Source organism: Gymnoscopelus braueri, assembly GCF_963280865.1.
Source record: "Gymnoscopelus braueri genome assembly, chromosome: 7".
Taxonomy (NCBI): Eukaryota; Metazoa; Chordata; class Actinopteri; order Myctophiformes; family Myctophidae; genus Gymnoscopelus; species Gymnoscopelus braueri.
In genome coordinates, this window is record NC_137608.1 from 19686350 (window position 1) to 19707468 (window position 21119).

General features: G+C 41.1%; 1 protein-coding gene across 2 annotated transcripts in view; it reads right to left on the reverse strand.

Annotated features, from left to right (window-relative positions):
- slc4a4a (solute carrier family 4 member 4a) overlaps positions 1 to 21119 on the reverse strand; it is a gene marked incomplete at its 5' end in the record, with an annotated part of 68499 nt that overhangs the window by 25300 nt on the left and 22080 nt on the right. For both annotated transcript variants that reach the window (XM_080432750.1, XM_080432749.1), the window contains 4 exons: positions 4594 to 4670; positions 7608 to 7787; positions 11287 to 11447; positions 15480 to 15615. In XM_080432750.1, the coding sequence (XP_080288876.1) occupies positions 4594 to 4670; positions 7608 to 7787; positions 11287 to 11447; positions 15480 to 15615 (554 nt within the window). The remainder of the gene's footprint in view (positions 1 to 4593; positions 4671 to 7607; positions 7788 to 11286; positions 11448 to 15479; positions 15616 to 21119) is intronic.

A 21119-nucleotide genomic window follows, 5' to 3' on the forward strand; every position in this document is an offset into this window, starting at 1 on the left:
CAGAATGGAAAATAGCAGATATACAAGTTCAGTAAGTATAACATAAGGTTAAAGTGATTAGGAGGCTATATTAACCATTTTGCTGGTGACCCCCTGGAACCCCCTTAAGTACCCCTGGGGGTCCCCGTACCCCACTATGAGAGCCACTGATGTAAACACTCCTGAACTCATCAAAATGCTCTGGTGTAAAGAATTCCTGCTCTTTGACATAAAGGTGCATGTGTGTGCAACTGTGCATGCGTGATTGCGTGTGTGCGTGTGTGTGTGTGTGTGTGCATGTGTGCGTGCATGCTTGCGTGTGTGCGTGCGTGCGTGCCTGTAAACCCCCCCCACACACACACACACACACACACACACACACACATACACACACACACACACACACACACACACACACACACACACACACACACACACACTACAGCAAGTACAGACGATAAATAATGATGTTTGGTCTTTCAACTTGTTCTGTTAAATGATGGTTGAAAACTCCAGCGATGCATTAGATTCCAGTGGTCATTGAACCACGAACCCTCCACCCACAGGTCATGTGACCATGACACTTATTCAATGCACAACTTGAACTTCCACTTTTATCACATAAATCAACCACGCTACACTTTGATCCATCGTAATATTATGCCCCTCATTAGATTTTTCTCTAATGATAACAACTGTAGCATACCTGTGTCCAGATTTAAGTCATTAATATAAAGACTTCAAGGACTACAAATCATAAACATTAAGATAAGACTGTCATGGAACACCGCTGTGTTACAAATTAACTTGAAAACACCAGAAGCAGAGTGGAAAATATGGAGCACCCAAGGACAACTATGGAATATGATGACAGATGTTGTGTGCACTTATACTTTTTGTAATAATAACAGAATTAACTAAATCATTTCATTACTGACTAAAGTACTTTAATTAGCCTAGGCTCAGCCTCATCATTCTTTGTTTCCATCACAGACCCATGCAAAGACTGAGCACTGTAACTATATCGTCCACCATCGTATTCTTTTTTATGTTTGGTGTGAACTCGTCCATTCACTTGACTTAGAACGATTTTTAAAACTGTATTTTTATAGTTATAGTTGTTGTGCTCAGTGTGAATGGCCCTTAACAATTAAATGACTGATTGCATCTGACCCTAAATCAAAGCAATAATATCACCACATGATTACCGGTATTTATTATTATTATTAACATCTCTCAATCTAGTTAACAATGAGGGATAAAATACAGCAAAGACATACACACTGAAACCACTAAAGATTTGAATACTTCCATTGGCCCAAACAAAGAGGTTACCAGTGTGAGACCCCAGGTGTTTATACTTGACCCCGTCATTTTTTTCCCTCAACACCAAATGTCTTTGCCAAAAATAGCCTATCTACAATCTCACAATGCGTCTCATTGCAAGGCGGAGTGAGCTTGTAGATGGGGTGGCATTGACTCTGGAGGTAGAGCGGCCGCTTTGGAATTGTAAGGTTCCCGGTTCAATCCCCCGGTTCCCCGAGTTAGTGTCCTTGAGCAAGACGACACTGAACCCGTAACTGCTCCCGATGGTTTTCTCCGCCGTCGTTGTGTGAGTGGGTGAATGTAATGCACATTGTAAAGCACTTTGGATAAAGGCCCTACATAAATGGACCATTTACCATTGAGATCGACCAAATATTCGCCTATTTCGCCGTATGATCGTGCTATGATGATATGATCAGAATAGGGACGCTAGGTGGTTAAGGCGAAGGACTAAACCTGTTTAATTACATGCCCTGATCTGCCCGGTCACTGCTAATCCAATTAACACAGTCCTGTGCCTTGGATCTCTTATTTTGTTGAGCTTCGTTTGCCATTTGGTGTTGGGTTTCTTGTTACGGGGTTTCTTGTTATGGGGATTTTTCTATCGAATAGGTTAAAATAGATTTGCCATAATTGATTCAAAGGATTGTCTTTTAAAAGTTAGTTTCTTTTGGCTGACATCCATGTGTACTGTATGTTTGTCTATTTTGGCTAGACATTGACTTGTGTGATTGATTGACATTTGAATAATACTGTACAATTCTCTTGGTGCTTAACTTTTATGTTTCTTACATATTATGTAAAAAGCCTGAATGAAAACTGAGACAGTAACTAGGCACCTGTGCTTGGAGAATTTTCAGGTTACCTGAAATGGAAACTAGCCTGACATGGTGCAGACCGCAGGTAATTAGAAATAAGCCAAATTAATAACTCAGATAAATCCTCATGTCTGGTCCTCAAATATACCGTCTGCAACCAGATGATAAATTATTTTGGAAGAGCAAAGCGCCACAGTCTCCCACACGAGGCCAGTTTGAAACAGGTTAGTGTGCCGTCCACAGTGATACAAATCATGAACGGTCTGCAACCAGCTCCCACAGTGGACGTTTAATAGGCCAGTGATAGGGGTTCAACCACCGAGAGGGCTTATCTACCTTGTTCTCCAATCTGTCTCCCACTCATTCTGTCACAGACCACCTCATACTAGACCACTAAGACCCAATTTTGTTGTCCCAGCGGTATATCCTGGATGAGATCATTTTGGAAGCTGTGGACAAAATGCCAACTGAGAACTGTAGTTTGAAGTGTGTCTATGTGGGAAAGAGCAATGAGCTAAGAGTGGTGTGAAACCATTACCCACTAAGCTAAGTTAAATGCTCATGCTTGCTTTATACGTGGTTGCGCCGGGGCACACCGAAAATAGCAGACGTACAAGCTCACAATGAATTGTGTGAGCTTGTACATCTGATATTTTTGGTGTGCAACACTACTCTACAAAGCCAAAGTGCTATGCAACTATGCAAAGAATCAAACAGATTTTTTTTTAAAGGCTTTAAAGTGTTTCAACCGGCCAACCACATGCAGTATATACGTAGGTTTTAAGTGGTTAAAACAGAGGTTGAAAGTCAATGGTAAATTGATCCAATGCAATGAGGGATAAAATACAGCAAAGACATGCACACTGAAATCTTGAGCATTAATTTAACCACTTATTTACAAAAAATAAGTGGGACCAAGCAAGCATGGAATGATGCAAGTTGCAGAGTGCCGCGCTATGAGCTTGTATATCTGCTATTTTTGAATAGCCAGACAAATCTAAAAGTGACACAGATGCTTTCCCGGACTTAATGGATCATGGTCAAATAAAATGTGCACGACGTGCGCGTGCCGTGCACGCCGCCCGCGAGCGTGACGTCATTAAAATAGCGTTCCGCCAATAAAAACAAATCACCATTACACCCCTGGTGGCGGGTGGTTGTGGCTCCTGTCCAAAGTACACCGTACCAAACCCCCTACTGTCTTGATACGGTCTGCACTGTCCACCCCCTGCTCTCCTGTAAATGGCACACCGGGGCGGTGTGTGTGATGCACAAACAGGCACAGTTTGACGGATGAGTGACTGACTGGTTGCACACTCATTGAATGTACAGGACGTCGAGGCGGGGAGGGAGAGGGCACGCACCCCCGCTGTGCTATAAAGCTTTGTTCAAAGCATGGGGGAGGGGTCGGTTGGGAGAATCCAAGCAGCACAGACACTGTCCCAGTGTATCTGTCAGTCCGCTTGGTATGCATGCAGGACTGTACAGAAGCATCACTGTCCAAACGCTCATGAGGCTCATTGTACATTGTGGCGTCCTTATCGGTCTATTATTTGGCATTATGAAGTAACGATTAAGAAAGCCCTGCCATAGTGATAATAATGACTTTCTGTAAGCCATACTTGGTTCTTGTAGAGACATAATAAAATTGCAGAAACAGGATGGATAAGATATGGAGAGCCGCATGCTTTGAGTGCCAAAGACAAATAGAGGGGAGGGGGGGGGGGGGGGGTTGCACTCTCTTATCTTTACCCGACAGATCAAATAAGACCTAAGACAATGTAAAGTATTGTGCAGCACAGTCAGCTGTGATGGTAGACTAGAAATATTACATATTACTTGTGTATGTGATCCTATCACCTTCTATGGTTCAGAACAGCCGGTGCAGACTGGATCAAGACAGTAGGGGTTTGGTACAGTGTACTTTGGACAGGGCCACAGCCAGCCCTAAGCAGCAGGCTGGCTGGCTGATCTCTTGAGTTGCTTTGCATTGGATCAGTCTACAACTGACTTTCAATCTCTGCTTTTAACCACTTAATCCCTACACTGTGTGTTGCAAAACAAATAGTAATCTACGCCGATCTACAAGCCCACAACGTGTCACACTGCAATGTGTTGTGGGCATGTACATGCGCTATTTTCGCGGAATGTTCGCCTATTTGTGACTGGGTCCAGCGGTTCGTGCCACACGTAGGCCCACGTAATTTTCCAGCTAAAAGTACGGAATATAAGCTTCTAAATTATGTGTCTTACATTAAAACTAGAAATGATTTGAATCAGATTATGCTTCTATAACTGTAGTTAGAATTTTCTAAATTGCGGACTTCGGTCACATTTTTGTCTATTTACGCTTTACGGCGAATATGTAGCCGTACATTCGGCGGAATGTTCGCCTATATTCGCCTAATACTACATGCCCAGAACAGGGACGGTATAGGGTTCATGTGGTTAATATAACAGGTTCACTCACCTGTTCTTTATCTGGTTTGTCAGAGATGTCATTCATGCTGCTGGAAGTCAAGTTCCGATGTGTCATGGCAGGACTACCTGTTTAAAAGAGGAAAAAAGCCAAGTGGTTATGCTGGACTCAGCACCACCTGCCTGATGCATGAACTGAATAGAAAGTTGGATGGAAGTAACCCCCGGAAAAGACAGTGGCCCAGTTTGCCCTTCATGCAGTAGGCTACCCAGTACACACACACACACACACACACACACACACACACACACACACACACCAAGGGATAAGAGAATATTCTTCATGCAATCCACTGGGCGGAAATGTCAGAAGAAAACTACATTTAGGACTATCTGCAAATAAAGGCTATGACAGTCCCTAATTAGACATTCTAATGAACTACATTTACCGTCTCAACCTTTCAAGACCAAAGAATTGCATACAAAAATGTCATGCCGTGTCTGAGAATGCACCCTTCTGCAAAAAAAATAAACTATTACACTGAGAGCTTTTGGGACCTGATCAGCCTAAGGGGCGAGAAATAATGAATGAATAGATTTGGACAAGAGCACATTCTGATGCCACTGTAGCCTTTCAAATGGCACCCCACCCCCCAAGCAAAAAGAGCGACATGGTAATAACATAGTTGTCAGTATGATGCAGCCAACAAAAAAACGGTCCGTTTATAAAATCAGACAAACAAAAAAGTATATCTATTATTTAGAGTTCATATTTGAGGGAATGAGATCCAATTGAACTTTAAAGAAGATATTTTGAAGACCAATTTCAGTGTTTCCCTGACCAAGCCTTGTCAAAGTACAAAATATGTACAGTATATTGGTGTCAGTGGGCACACCAAAAAATGCTCCTTAATGAATGCTACTTATTGAATAAGGTGCTTTGTGGGCTACAGCACAGCACAATTTAAAGCTAGATCTGAGGTGGAGTTCAAAGTAAATCTAAAGTTCTTGATGAGACTTTCTTTTAAAGATGCTTCAAACTTACAACGAAAATCTGTTTGCCGAAAATAGCCAATCTACAAGCTTGAGCTTGTAGATCTGATATCGTCACCGAATTTCCGCCTATTTTCGCCAAATGTTCGCCTACTACAACATGCCCAGAATAGGGACGCTAGGATTTATGAGGGTGGCTAAGTTGTCGCGCCAGCTTGGCGGTCCGGCGGTCCTGATGGCACTTACAGCCTAGGTCTGGTGAACTTACTAAGCCGATCCATACTGGAACTCCTTTGGTCCTGCAACTCCTCCATAGAGGTGCATAGAGGTGACAGGCAAGTCACCGAGTTGTCAAGATGACTACGGGCTTTTAGTGGTAGCAACGGTGCATCCCAGGTCAATCCCCGGAAAGGAAACGAAGAAGGAAAAATAGAAAGAATGGAATGCGAGGAAGGATGAAGAGAAAGAGTTGACAGATAGCACCCATTAAGCCAAAGCAAGTGGTTGTTAGAGAAGCAGTAAAAACAGAATTAACAGAATTAACAGCGTAGTGTAGCTAGTATTATGGGTATTATTTAAAAGAAGCACCATGAGTCTTTGGAAAAAAATATTTTGCTTTAAAATGCATTTTGACTAAATTTGTTGAAAATCCAACAGCATGAATAACCACTCACATGTAGATAGATAGATACCTTTTCATATCGGAAATAAATGGTGATCAAGTTTCCCTTTGACCTTTGAATTGAGATAACTTGCTTTTGATGAAGTCATTCACCCGACAGTTTTATAAATCTGATTAAAGGTAATAAATCGTTTTCCAAAGACCCAGCGTAGGTGTGGGATTAATCACCATGTTAACACAGTGAAATGACAGTCAGTGTGCACACTTTGTTAACATGTACATGTATTGAAACAAGTTGCATTATGAACAAATGAAAAATAAACATCACAAAATTAGGCAGATTTTGTGATCAATTTGTTATAAAGGAGTCCATTTTATGATGTTGGAAAAGATTTCAAATCTACCTACATGGAGACGTTCTGTGAAGGTATATTCAAAGTGGCGGTGCTTTTCTCTGTGGAACAGTCTGGTTCAGTGGTTCTCAACCTGTGGACCGGGGCTCACTAGTGGGCCACGAGGGAATTGCGAATGGGCCCTCAAAATATTGGCAAAACACTAAGATCTTAATAATAATAATATAACATTAACATATATGGGCCCTGATCCAGAAAAGGTTGCGAACTCCAGCTTTACTTAGTTACTGCAACCTTTAAATCCAAAATTGTCACCATTCCCACATGGGAAGTTTTACTGAAATAATTATAGAACGTCTCCAAGTAAGAGCTTTTTTCACAATATAAAGTTTCATCCTTAGCAATAAAAAGCAGTTGAATAAGCAAAAAAAGAAGGAAAGAATATAAACAATTCAACAATTCAATTCAATCAATCTTATTAAGTTAGATATGCAAGGTTATGCAAACATAAATCACATGAGCTTTGTAATTCTAGATTTCTGTAATTGTCTGACAATTATTTGTCATCTAAAAAATTGTCACTGGTGTCTCAATTAATAAGATTTGATTCATATGACATAATTTATGTCTGTCAGATTAATCTGCACATGAATGTGATTAGTACAGTTAGTCAATTATAAGTGAATTGTGAAGGTGATGATATGAAACTTTAGGGCTAACATTAAAGATACCATACACAAGATGTGTATGGCGGTTTCATTAAGGATGTGACCAGAAACAAGTTGTTCTCTTCCTGTAACAATGACTAATTCATTGATATCTAATCTGCTATCTCTCGTAACACAATGTATAAAGTGCAACTGATGAGTTCCTCATAACCTATATAGTGTCGTTTCATACTGTGGCTTCATATTCCCTGTGCTCAAAAAGAAAACACAAAATAATTGTGTCTTATTTAAAGACGAAGATGCTATCGTTAATTACCCAAATGTTTTGGGGGTTTTTTTGTTTCTTTTTTTTTGTTTTTAACTAATAAATAAATGAATAGTTCTTTCCCAAATAAAAACGAAGACTGCACCAAACTGGCATCTGTATTACCGTTCTCCTGGTTGGTAAACAGCCTACTTGCACTGGAGACCGTCTTGCCGATGTCAGCCAGTGAGCGCAGGTTGGACTTCTTGGTCTGGTGGCGATGTCTCCTCAGCAGCGTGTACATCACCTTGTCCTTCAGCTCCGGTTTCAGCTGGCCGTTGGCTATCTGGTTGTCTGTGATCATCTCTGCGTGTGGACAGAGCAGAGTAGCGGTGCAGCGGTTAATCACACCGATCGATACAATCGATTATTTAAAAGATGATCAATAATTGATCATTTGATAAATAAATCGATCAGTAATCGATTCCTATTTACAATCGCTAAGATGAATCATGATAATCGACAGTTACAACCCTAGAGCAGAGAAAGATACATGAAAGAAGGCTCTTGTTTCAACGGCCATCAAAAACAATAAGATTCAGCAGTTTGCTGAACTATGATTTGCCTTGAGTGTAAAAATAAATTGAGTTAGCCTATTTCTGAGCTATCCTGTTTTTTTTGTTTTTTTGTTTCTGTGACAAAGACAGTGAGCAAAAGCTGAACGTGAAATGTCAAAGCCACAGCATCACTCAAAGCAGTCAAGTCACCGTACAATGTCTTTTCATGTCTTGTGAGGACTCAATTAACAAAGGCCAGACTGGAATGCTCCTAGACATGATGCCTGTGCGCCTGTGTCGCAGAGCAAAATATAGCAGATCTACAAGCTCACGACGTGTCACGATGCGGCGCTTTGTGAGCTTACAGATCGGCTGTTTTCGGTGCGCGACACTGGCACGCAACTAAGTATAAATCACCCCCCCAGTCTTCCATAACATCATGAATGGCTCAATCAAAAGGTCTATTTTTAAAAATAAGGTCAGATGCCTTAAAAGTTAGCTGCCTCCTCAAGGACTGGTCTGTCTGTCTGTCTGTCTGTCTGTCTGTCTGTCTGTCTGTCTGTCTGTCTGTCTGTCTGTCTGTCTGTCTGTCTGTCTGTCTGTCTGTCTCTCTATCTGTCTCTCTATCTGTCTCTCTGTCTCTCTGTCTATCTTTCTGTCTCTCTCTCTCTCTCTCTCTCTCTCTCTCTCTCTCTCTCTCTCTCTCTCTCTCTCTCTCTCTCTCTCTCTCTCTCTCTCTCTCTCTCTCTCTCTCTCTCTCTCTCTCTTTCTCTCTTCCCATAGAACGGTGGTGCTGCTAATGACCCATCAATCAAATCAGTTGGCCTCAAAGCAAGGGGCCTAGCTCAGCCCAGGCCATGTAGCACAACCAATTACATCACATTAATCATTCACAGTGATAAGTCTTCCCTGGCTCCATCATGCAGGGGAAAACATGGCATGCATGGTGTCCTGAGCTGGAAGCGTGGAGTGTAGAACTGGGCGATATGACTTCAAATCAATATCGTATCACCATTATTTCAAAGTTTTGCCCCAATTACAATAAACCCATTAAGACCTGAGGCCGATCTAAATCCTAACGCTTTAAAAAATATATATATATTCAAAGATTTGCACAAATGTTCACGATTTTACAAAAATAGCAGATCTACAAGCTCATAGCGCGATGACACAGATGCGTTCCCGGTCTTATTATTACTTAATTATTCGATTAACCTTCAGTATATGAGCACGATTAAGTTGGTTATTGGTTCTAAATGTCTGTAATATTTGTCTTATATTTAATTCCCCAGCCCCAGTAGAGTGATACTGTCATCTCAGAGGCAATTGTACAAGGCAAGGTAAAAATCCGAGTCACTTCCTGACTTGCCTACATAATTGGTGACGTTTGGAAATACGAGTCAAATAGGACCATGACGAATCAGCGAATCGGAGCGAATCAGCCTGGATTCCAGGCTAGTGTTTTTCAGGCGCTCAGTTTAAATGTGATACGCTGTACAGTAAACACGATGATATGACACACATCTCTGAGGGGAGAATTAAAAGATTAAAAGAACAACAACCAGTGTGACGAATAGCCTAAGCCTCTATGAAGAAGCTACTAGAACCAAGAGGATTTATTTGTCATTAAACACGTACTGTACAAGCAGTACTGTACCTGTATACGGTCTTATATTTAATTCCCCGGCCCCAGTGGAGTGTACTGTACCTGTATAAGGTACAGTACTACTTATACAGTTACTGCTTATGCAGGTCCAAGTAGTACCTGTACAAGTACCTTGAAATAGCTAATACAGAGTGGCTTTAAGATTTGTGTATCACATGCATCCATCTATCAACCTGTGCCCACAACTGTTCTGTTATAAAACGTAATGACACGCTCAAGATCATCGCAACATACTTTTCCTTAAAAGTTGGTATGGTGGAGTTATGGCGAAGGAATGTTCCAATGATCTGGACAGGATCAACAACACCTTAGAGGCGATAAAAAAATGCAGATTTATCCCGCCGGCTGTGATTATCGTTGAATATAAAAGTACGCCAGACTCAAGACTTTTAGCCCCCCCTTGGTGTTGATGTGTGTTTAGGTTTTTACAGCTGAGTGAACCTGGATTTCTTTCTTATTACGATACAGTGAAAGTCTCGTCATTATGCCGGTACTCCCACTCGGCATGTCTAGGCCCTTACTAGACCAGAGAATTATGAATTGAATCTTTTTTTTCTGTTGTCTGCTTGTAATTGATTCCTTCCCCGAGAACTGACAGAAAACGATCCCTGGAAAATAATTAAAACCATTTAAAATGATGACTTCAATCACGTCAGCTCAGTGAAAAATAGCTTCAAACTATTTATACTCCTCTGATGGGCAGCTTACTGCTAATCATAGCTCGGACATTTTTCTTTTACAATTACAGTGAACTAAAATAAGCGCAGGCCAGAGTCGAAACCTCCGATGCCATCACATTGTTGCTGCTAATTGACCTAGTGGGAAGAGCTGTTGAAAAAAAGCCAGTAAAAAGCATGCGGGTATGGTGGTTTACTGGTGCATGGACACACGTGGTCCCACGAGCGCTTTTTTGCACTGGTTCTCAAGCGGTAGGTACCGAGGGCACACTGGTGTGCCGTGAGACCAGCTGTGCCTTGGGATTTTCTGACAACCACACATTATTTTTGCAATATAATACAACTATACAAAACTTTTTTTTGGGGCATTAGTGAATGTTCAAATGTTCAAGATGGGTCACGATCCCTAAGTTTCTAAGTTTGGGAAAACACTGAATTAGAAAGCAGTCATTAACAGGGGTCATCAACATGACCGCACACGGACAAATATGTCTTACAACTTAAGACTTCACAAAAAAAAATATACATATTATTTATTTATTTTCATTATACTGTTATTTTTTTGTTCATTTAATGTGCAATTAAAGCAAAGATTTTATTGATAAGACCCAAACACGGAATTGGCTTTGGACTATACTGCATTGATGCCTGTATACAGACAGTATACAGTGGCTGACTTGCCAGTCTCCAGGTTTTCTTTCTTAGGTGGGACACTTTTTTGATGAATGCAGAAAAAGTACTATCATTTCAAAACGTGTAGCACATTGAGATATACACACAGGCACACCAGGAGTCCACTAGCACACATTTAGGGCTAGGTCTATGTGTATATCTGGTAATATTATTGACCGCTCATTTTATACGTCTGTGGCAAAAAATAAAATGTGGACTAAAACTGTCCATCACAAGCCGGCATGGTGGTGAGTGGTGACCTCTGGCTCTGGTCATTGACCAATGGGACTTACCAACAACCTGTGGCAGGGTGGATGCCTCCATATCCAGCATGATGGTGCCTTTCTCTATGCACGTTCTCAGCTCAAACAGGCTGTGTAAGGACAGCGTGGCCACGTGAGGTTTACTCCAGCGCTCGCCACCTGCCTCCACCTTCTCCTCGAACTTGATCCACCTGGAGGAGCAAGAGAGAAACATTCAGTCAGCTCTGAGACGTACACATCTAGTGCAAGTTATATGTACCTATATCTACTGATTGATTGTATGTTTACATGACAACTTGTATTGCTGTATATTATACGAGTGGTTCTAATCTAAACCAACCTTTCTTAAGCTCTGCACCACTAGTATATTTCAAACAATGCACAAGGACCACCCACAACAATATATCATATTTTTTTGTATTTATTTAATTTATCATAATTAACATTAATTAACTAAAAGCCAGATGTATACTTAGTAGCGTGCCAGTGAACGTTGCATCGCAACGTGTTGTGAGCCCTACAGTGCATTTTCTCTACAGTGCATTTTCACAATTCTATGGTTGGTAGTAAGTCCAGTGCTTTTCAAACTTCATGTGGCCACGGCACAAGCACCATTTCATACTTTCACAGCTTTTTCAAATATAGTGAGAATAGCCGATCTGAGATCTGCTATTTTAACCTAGTTTCCCCTGAAAAAAAATATAAATAAATTTTTTTTAATAATAAATAAATAATAAAAAAAATGTATATATTGTATCTTCAAAATAAGGATGCCAGTACGTGGTTAAAATTAGTTTTTTAGGGTATAAAATTTGCCTCTGTGTGTGAGGCAATGAGTGCGCACGATGTACTGCTAATAAAAAAATAATCTGCTACTTTTTTGTAAAGTTGTATATATTGCAATAATAATGTGCAGTGGTCACAACATCCCAAGGCACTACCTGGCCTTGTCTCATGGCCTCGGCACACCGTTTGACAACCACTGACCTACAGTACAGCTTTGACATTATTAACCCAGGATCCTCGACAGGCTTACACTGAGAGGAGATCAAGTGTTGACTACTGTACTGTAGGTGGATTAATCCCTACTTAGTGAATCGACTGCAGTAGTGGACAGTAACAGTAACTGTATTTAAGTGAATGTACTTTACTTGAGTATTCTTTTTTTGGAAGCTTATGACTTTCACTCCACTATATTTCAAAGACAAATATTGTACTTTTGACTCTACAACACATTTCTAGGAAGGGATCCTCGACACCCAAACTTACACAAATAGAGTATGAATTAACCAATAAAGCTCTATTTAAAAATATATATATATACTATAGTCAATCTAGCTCACAACACGTCACAATGTGGTGAGCTTGTAGATCAGCTATTTTCATTATTTTTGAAAAAGTTAGCATGTACTTTTGATTTCTTGAGAATTTGTAAAAGCAAGTACTCTGGTACTTTAACTCAAGTTCAAATTTGACTGACCAACTTTCACTTATTTATCTACACTCCAAGTACTGTGATTGAGTACTTTGTCCACCACTGATTGACAGTGATGTGTTTAGAACGTGTTTAAACGAAACAAGCAACCCAAACCTTACTACAACAGCTGTCAGTGTCCTCTAATTCTAAACAACAAAAATTGTTTATCAAAATTCCAACTTTTTATTGAAAGTTTTGGAAATGTTTTGCCTATACTGACATCTCTTTAAATTCTTATCAGGAATTGTAAATAGATTCTCAGAGAAGTCCAGAACATGGCACATAATGATATTTGTGCACAGTACGAGCCAGAACAAGGCTTGTGAATGACTCACTGCCAGACACTCAATGCCAGGGGTTTTCTTTGGCCATATTGGCAGCAAAGAGAGTGCATGTGGCAGAGAGCCAGCACCACCAAGCACTTGCGAAATGTTTTATTCATAATGAATCCAAGAGTCCCATGTCTCAGCAGTTCATGAACAGCATAGTGGGTTTTGACACTCAAATTGATTTATGAATAGTCCACTGGTTCTCAAACGTTTTTGGCTAGTACCCCCTTTCCCTATAGTCTCTCAAAACTGCAAGAGAAAACTATAGCTAGCATATGATGCTATACTGAATTCATGATAAGCATTTTGAAGAAAATAACTTATTTAGCATTTTGACAGTTTACAGTTTACATTTTAGGCATTTAGCAGACGCTCTTAATCCAGAGTGACTTATAGTAAGCAAGGACACAAGATAATACATCAATAATACATCAAATGCATAAAAATGAGAGAATATAACTTATAATTACAAATAAGAAATGGAGGTAAAGATCATCTTTTTTTTTTAAATCTATTTATCTATCTATCTATCAATCTATCTATTTATCTATTCATTCATTTATTTATTTTCCACTCTCACACTTTTCCACTTCCCCTAGGGTTAAACGTATCCCGTTTTGAGAAACACTGGAATAGACTAACAACTAACCATTTTTAAAGCATTTGAAGCGTTTGAATTTCTACCATTGGAACAATAACTTTTCAGGAAAAAAAACGGTTTATGGCACAGTCGGAAGAACACTGAAATATTTGATTCATTATGAAACGAAGGTACGGTGAGACCTCCTCGCTCAAGTATTACTTAACAGTTTGTGAGCGTTCCTAAAATCAGCTTCCCTCTTTTCTGGACCAGGGCCCACGTGAAAATCTTGAAAGCGTTCGCTGCCCACCCACCTGACCACTTAACACGGCAACGGGGTGGGCCGCGTGCATTTTCAGAGCATGTTATGATCAAACAATCGATTGTGTCCCACCTTGGATTAATGGAACTAACGTAGTACACTTTAAGTTCTTATTTATTGGTATCACTTTTTTGTATTAATTATAAAACGTTATTATTAATTATTATGATTACATTATCATTGAAATATCAGTGTTTTGCCAATTATCTGGGGGGCCACTTGCAACACCCTCGCGGCCCCCCACAGCGGGCCCTGACCCACAGGTTGAGAACCAATGTCTTTATCCTATCCCAGTTAACAGGATGTGGGAGGGATTAAGCTACCATTACAGCTCACTTGTCTGTCGGCATGATCTACTGTAAGGCTTGTTGGCATGACTTTCATTTGTAGCAGCTTAATGACACACGCACTGTTTATGCTCGTCCAGACGGCTCAAGTGAATGGCAGGAGCGTGATCGATGCTGCAGTGGTGGTAAAAAACTCTGATACTCTGATTTGGCAATACCACAATGAGGAAATACTTTCTTACAAGAAAAGGTCCTGGCCTTCCACTATACTTCAAGTACCAAAAGTAAAAGTGTAAAAAAAAAAAAAAAAACATTTTATACTTTGGTTATTCGAAAATAGCCGATCTACAAGCTCACAACTCATCGTAGATCAGCATTTTATTTTTTAAAGATTTTGACAAACTTTGAAAACTTTTGAAAAAACTTTCTGCAGTACTTTTGAAGTACACTTTTGGAGCTTTAAGTATATTTTGATGCCAACATTTTGTACATTTACTCAAGTAAAATGATTATTGCGGGACTTTGACTTGTAACAGAGTATTTCTATATTGCTGTATTGCTACTTTTACTCAAGTAAAAAAGCAGAATACTTCGTCCGCCACTGACGCAAGGGTTAAAGAGGGGTTAAACAGGGTTCCCCCTTTCCCCCCTGTAAAGAGCTTCATTCAGTCATTCAGTCATTCATTCATTCAGTACTAATGGTGCATAAACAACCATCTCCCTCCTCCCAGGCCGGCCCATCCTGCTCCATCCCACACTGCACTACACAGGACAGACATGCCATCTTTTGTTTTGACAGCGCTCTCCTCTTTTGATGTGACTTTCTATTGTAAAAACTGAGCGCTACAGCGGATTAACTCTTCAAAGTGAATTATTACTATTACTATTATTATTATTATTATCATCATTATTATTATTATTACCAAATGTAAGTCTGAGTGTGAACAATTGTAACCAATTAAACCATTGTAAACCAACCAGTTAAATGAACAGGTTTACAGAGAATGACATCATCCATTGCTGCTAAGAGGTTTTAAAGAGGCTTAGAGTGTGTCTTGTTAAAAAAAAAAAAAACTTAAAACTACCTTATTTTTATTAAATGTTTTCTTCTTTTTTTCCCAGTAATATCACTATTTCAACTCGTTGTATATCGTAGCCTATTGCTGGACATGTCTCACCAACATTTCACTGCTCGCACCTGTATGAGTGAGTGAGTGAGTGCTCTTACCTGGCCGTCTCCTTCCACTCCATCTCCTGTCCGTCCACCGACAGCAGCTCGTCCAGCTCGGTGAAGAGCTGCGGGGGCGCCGGGCCGTCATCGTCCTCCCCGAGGATGAAGCGGATCCTCTCGGCCGCCGGTGAGACTGCGGAAAGAAGGAACACGCTGCGGTTCACAGGTGGAACTTGACACTGCTGCTGGTGCCCGTTGGCCATTAAGGGCTTGGGCGACGAGGGCTTCCCCTCGTCCTCCTTCGTGCCCTCGGGGGCAGACACGGGAGGAGGGGAGGGCGACAAAGGTGGTGGTGGGATCTTCACCACCCCCTCCAGCGACTCCTCTTTCCCCCTGTCGTCCACCACCGCGTCCTCTGTTGTCTTCTCTACTTCCTTCCCCTCTTCGTTGTTGTTGTTGTTGGACATCTTCACGACGACACGCTGACCCCCGCCAAACTATGAATCTCGGGTGGTCTTCACTCAAGAGGTGGGTGTGTGTGTGTGTAGATAACAGCTGGTAAGCAGCACAAGCTCACCAGCAGCAACAAGCGGCAGCTCAAACCCTCATTAAAAAGTGACGGCCGCTCTCAGTTAGCCGCTCCAGCGCTCTGAGAGCCAGGTAGAACGGGGGTCCGAGGGGGTTTAGGGGTGACAGTGTCCCCAGTGCAAGCCCCTTCACTGCCTCCCACCCCCACCCCCCCCCTTACACCACACTGTTCAAACAGGCCCTCTCCCATTGGCCCTCCAAGCTCTTGGCACGCTGCCCTGGAGCCCCTCATTAACAATTAGGAAATGCTTCACAAACTGCCCTATTCTTTACAAGCGAGGCTTTGCTTTCCTTCCCCTTGTCTTCTCATTTGAATACTTATACAAGCATCAGTGCTCTGAGAGAGAGAAAAAAGGGCCATTCCAACATTCAAAGGGGCTGATATATAATTAATACTTTTCAACACTTTCTGATGCCTTTCTAAAAGAACTTCTGGAGGAATCTGCAAACAAATATGTGTACCTACTACGTACTGTACTGTGAATTGGCACACATAGCAAACGACCACAGAACAAGCCACACTACATCAATAGAGGAACCGCACTGGGTGCATTTTTACACTGTGCAGAAATGAAATACATTTTGTTGAAATGAAACGAAGGTGTTTGTTTGATAATAGATACAGTATCTTGTGAAGAAGAGAAGTGTCTCTTTATCTGCCAAATATGTAAAAACATTCACCAATATGTAGAAATATGTATGAAATGTGAGCTTATTACCATGGACATAGTGAAACATGTTTGTGATTGGACAGAGCCCAACCAATCACAGCATCCATTGAATCCATTGAATTGACTTGGGTTCTGTCCAATCACAAATAAGAAGTATTGTCCTACCCCTTCCGTCATCGGAAATGACCTTGTGTTTTCTCAAATGTCGTGTTTTCTCAAATGTCATGTTTTCTCAAATGTTGTTGTATCTTCTGAAATGTTGTGTTTTGTGAAAGGTCATGTTTTCTCAAATGTCATGTTTATTCAAATGGCACGTTTATTGGAATGTTGTGTTTTGTGAAATGTCTTGTATTCTGAAATGTCGTTTGGTTTTCCGAAATGTGTTTTCTGAAATGTCGGTGTGCTTTGACTCTCACGACCACCGCATCATCACCCCCATTTCGGGCCATGAATCAGATTCCTTCACAGTAGCGGCCCATAGCCAGCCACAGCTGATGTCACCACCCACCGCTCCTGCAGAGTCACAGTCGGTTGCATAACGCGCACAATGACACCGACTAGAGCCAGTTCATTGTATGAACTGAGATCTCAGAATTCCTGAATCCGCTGAATGGTGTTCTAAGGAGGTTAGTGTATTATTGCATGTGTAAAATGCCATTAATAAATCTCGACTGTGACTCTGACTTTGGCTCGACACAGAGAGAAGCAATTTAATCACTTATACCCTGTATATTTTGATGACCGGAGTTCCTCAGAGGTCTATACTTGGCCCACTCCTATTATCCCTCTACAATCTCTTTGCCGAAAATAGTCAATCTTCAGCTCACAACGTAGATTTGCTAATTTGGCCAAATGTTTGGTGATTTCCGCTGAATGTTCACCTATTATGACATGTGCAGAATAGTGGCACTAGAGTTCATGTGGTTAACCTGACTCTGGTTTATATTCTAGTGAAGACTGCACTTGTATGAAATGAATTGTAAATACACCATGAGTACATAATGTATTTCTTGTTGTCAATCACAGAACACTAGGTAACACTATTGTTAATAGTGATATAATAAGTGATATTTCTTACAATTGTCTGGTGAATAGTTTTGTCCCATTTGTGTCAAACTTCAGCCATCTGGTTAATGTATAAAATGTGTAAAACTAGTGTTCAAAAATATTTTTCAAATACTCTGCTATTTGTCACAGCTTGTGTGTCTGTGTGTGTGTGTGTGTGTGTGTGTGTGTGTGTGTGTGTGTGCGCACGTGCGTGTGCTCTCGCGCATGCACATGTGTCACAATGAATCTGATGTTAGAAAAATCTGCTGCACGCACGTCCTGTGGCGCACTATCTACAATGCCTGACATTGTTGACTTCAGAGGAGCCATTTAGATTGCTAAGTAAACTTGTCTTTAGCTACCGAGCATAATTATTGCCCTGTAACGTTACATTAACTGCCATGTTTAGCCATTCACTCAGTCAGTCAGCACATGAAATGAGGTGAGGGCTTAACGCTGCAGGTGCGAGCTAGATGAGTAGCTGTGAGATTGCTAGGTGCACGACAAATTAAATGCTTGGACACAGCAATGACCGCAAGCTGTAACTAGCTGCAAGCACTTTGTGTTAAATAATGCCCGGAGTACAATAATTTACATACACAGTACATGTGCATGTCACACATTTAGCTGACTCTCCTATCCAGGGTGCTTTTAGAGTAAGTACAGTAAACAGTGCAGTAAACAGTTAAAGAAGCTTATAACCACTTTCAACCTGGCAACCCTATTTTGGGCGTGTCATTATAGGCCAATATTTTCTATTTTGAAAAAGTCGACGCATTGTGAGCTTGTACAGTAGATAGGATGGATTTTCGGAGGGGGGGGGGGTTGAAAATCTTTGCAAACTTCTGAAAATATGTCTTAAGAGTGGTTAAATACTGCACCACCAACACAGAAAAGTAAGGTTAAAGGCCAGAGTAGTCAAATGTTAGAGGTAACCAGGGTTAAAAAAAACACACCATAGGGAGGTACATTTTCTAAACCTTTTAAGCCCTATATAGCCTACTTCATTCTACAACAAATAGCTAAAATAGCTGGTAGATCTGTTATTTTCACTATTTTTTAAATAAAAAAGTGAAAATCTTTTGAATGTTTAGAACATTTGCCCAAAACAGGGATGCTAGGGTTAACATACATTTTAATTATTGTTCATTTGTGATATTGAAAAATATAAATAAAACATGCATAATGTAAGCATGTATTTGTATTCTGTCTGATCAGAAGGAGGAAAAAAGTGAAAACTGTGTCTGAAAATGAGAGAAGTGCCAAGGGCCAAGAAAGAGCCAGAGAAGAAAGCTGACATTTTGGCCGAACACGTGGCACAAGCTCATTTGAATGCAAAAGTACAGAAACGCATAAAGTACAGTAACAAGTGACCACAGTCACTCTCCCATTCACTGTCCCAGGAGTGGCTGAGAAGGGGCGTGGCACAGATTAGAGTTTTGGTCATTCTGTTATTACAGTTGAGCGATTACAGTTATTCATTAACCGCATGGACCCTAGCATCCTTAATCTGGGCATGTCGTAACAAGCGAACATTCTGAGCAGATCTGCAAGCCCACGTACTTGTAGATCTGCTATTTTCGGTGAGGAGATTTGGGTGTGGAGGGTAAAAAAAAAAGGAAGGGGTCAAGTGTAGACCCTTGGGGGACTCTCGGTCAATTAGGGTTTAAGTGGTTAAACTGCCTCAGGACGTAATGTGGGAACAATGTGTGTGAACTCTTTGACATTGGGTCATACATCCTTCTGTATGTGTGACCCAAATGTCCTCCATAACTAAATAAAATATAATACAAATGTTTATAAATTCTGAACTGAAGAGCGTTTTATGGCATGCTTAATTTTTAAATGGACATTTTTTTTAAGAAATAAAAAAAATAATCAAGGAAAGATTTCAATGCAGTTGACCAAAGAGTATGCATGCTACAGTATCCCTGTACCGTCTATCCAAAGACCAAGGTGGTATCAAGTGGCGGTGTCGATTCAGTGGAACAGTTGCTAAGGTGGGGGGGGGGGGGGTGGAGTCGGGGTCCGGAGCTCAGTGAAAGCAAAGAGGGGGTAGAGCAGGCACGAGAAGGAGGGATGGAAATGAAAATCCCGTCGTTCAAATGCAATTTCAAAGCTCTGTGAGCTCTCGCCAAGAGCCATGGGCCGCACAAAGGGGACTTTGTCCAAGGCAGCGGAGGCTCATGGGCTAGGGGGACGAATGAAGAATGCCCGCTGCCCCGGCAGAAAGCTTTAGTGTGACTGCCACTAAAAGGCCTGTTTAGTCCCACTCTTGACATGCATCCTACACAAAATACCTTCCGTCTCCCTCCGACCAATATTTGTTGTTGTTAAATAACTCTAGCACTGTAAAAAAAAAAAAAAAAAGAAGAAGAAGAAGAAGAAAGAAGAAGAAGCTTCATGGCATCTAATTGCAGGATTTATTGTTCACCACTGTATACACGCGGTGACAGCGCAACTCTACACCGTCTAATTCGACGCAATGGGAGGAACACAACAGACACCAGTCGATGCCTTTCATGACATTCAGTATGCAGGGCAGCCAGTGCACAGTGCCGAGGGGAGGGAGCCGAGCTCAGGGTTGAATGCAGAGTGACCCCCTGAGGAGGACTCACTGAGAGCACAGTATTTATGCCCAGGACAATGTTAGCTCTGGAGTTTTGTTATGATAGCTGATAGGGGCAAGCCCTTCCAGGAGTCGCAAACTGCGTCCAAGTGAAGAATGCCACAGCCAGCGTAGCACCTGAGAAGAGATAGGGCCATGGGCGTGGTCACAACCAGGCCAGGTGGTCTGTATGCAATAATCACTTTAACACATTAAGGCCTGAGGCCTCTTCTAAATTCTAACAGTTTTCTGAAAAAAACGTATGTTGCTATTATCAGTGGTGCTCAAACTTTTTCATGTCAAGGACCCCCAACATTATATGTATTTGGCCACGGACCCCCATCTCAAAATATTTTTGTTCCAGGGACCCCCAGAAGTAAATATTTGAGTAAAAAAATGTTTGCTTGAAAAAATATATATTCAAAGATTTGCACAAATGTTCAAGATTTTTCAAAAAATGCAGATCGACAAGCTCATAGCGCTGCACTTGGTGCCGCGCTATGAGCTTGTATATCTGCTATTTTTGAATAGCCAAAGTATAAAATAATGGTTTAAGTGGTTACACAGATGCGTTGCCGGATTGAATGGTTAAACCTGGTGTCCCTATTTTGTCATTATACTGTAGGCACAACAAAAGGGTGGTGGCTCAAGAGGTCAAAAAAAGCAGCAGAATCCTCCATGCAAAACGTCACTCGACATGAATTAGCCAGCGCTTCAGGACACGTTTGTGTTTTTCGTCGTGTCCCAACTGAGTGTTGCTGTTGCTCTGACTATCTGTCAGCA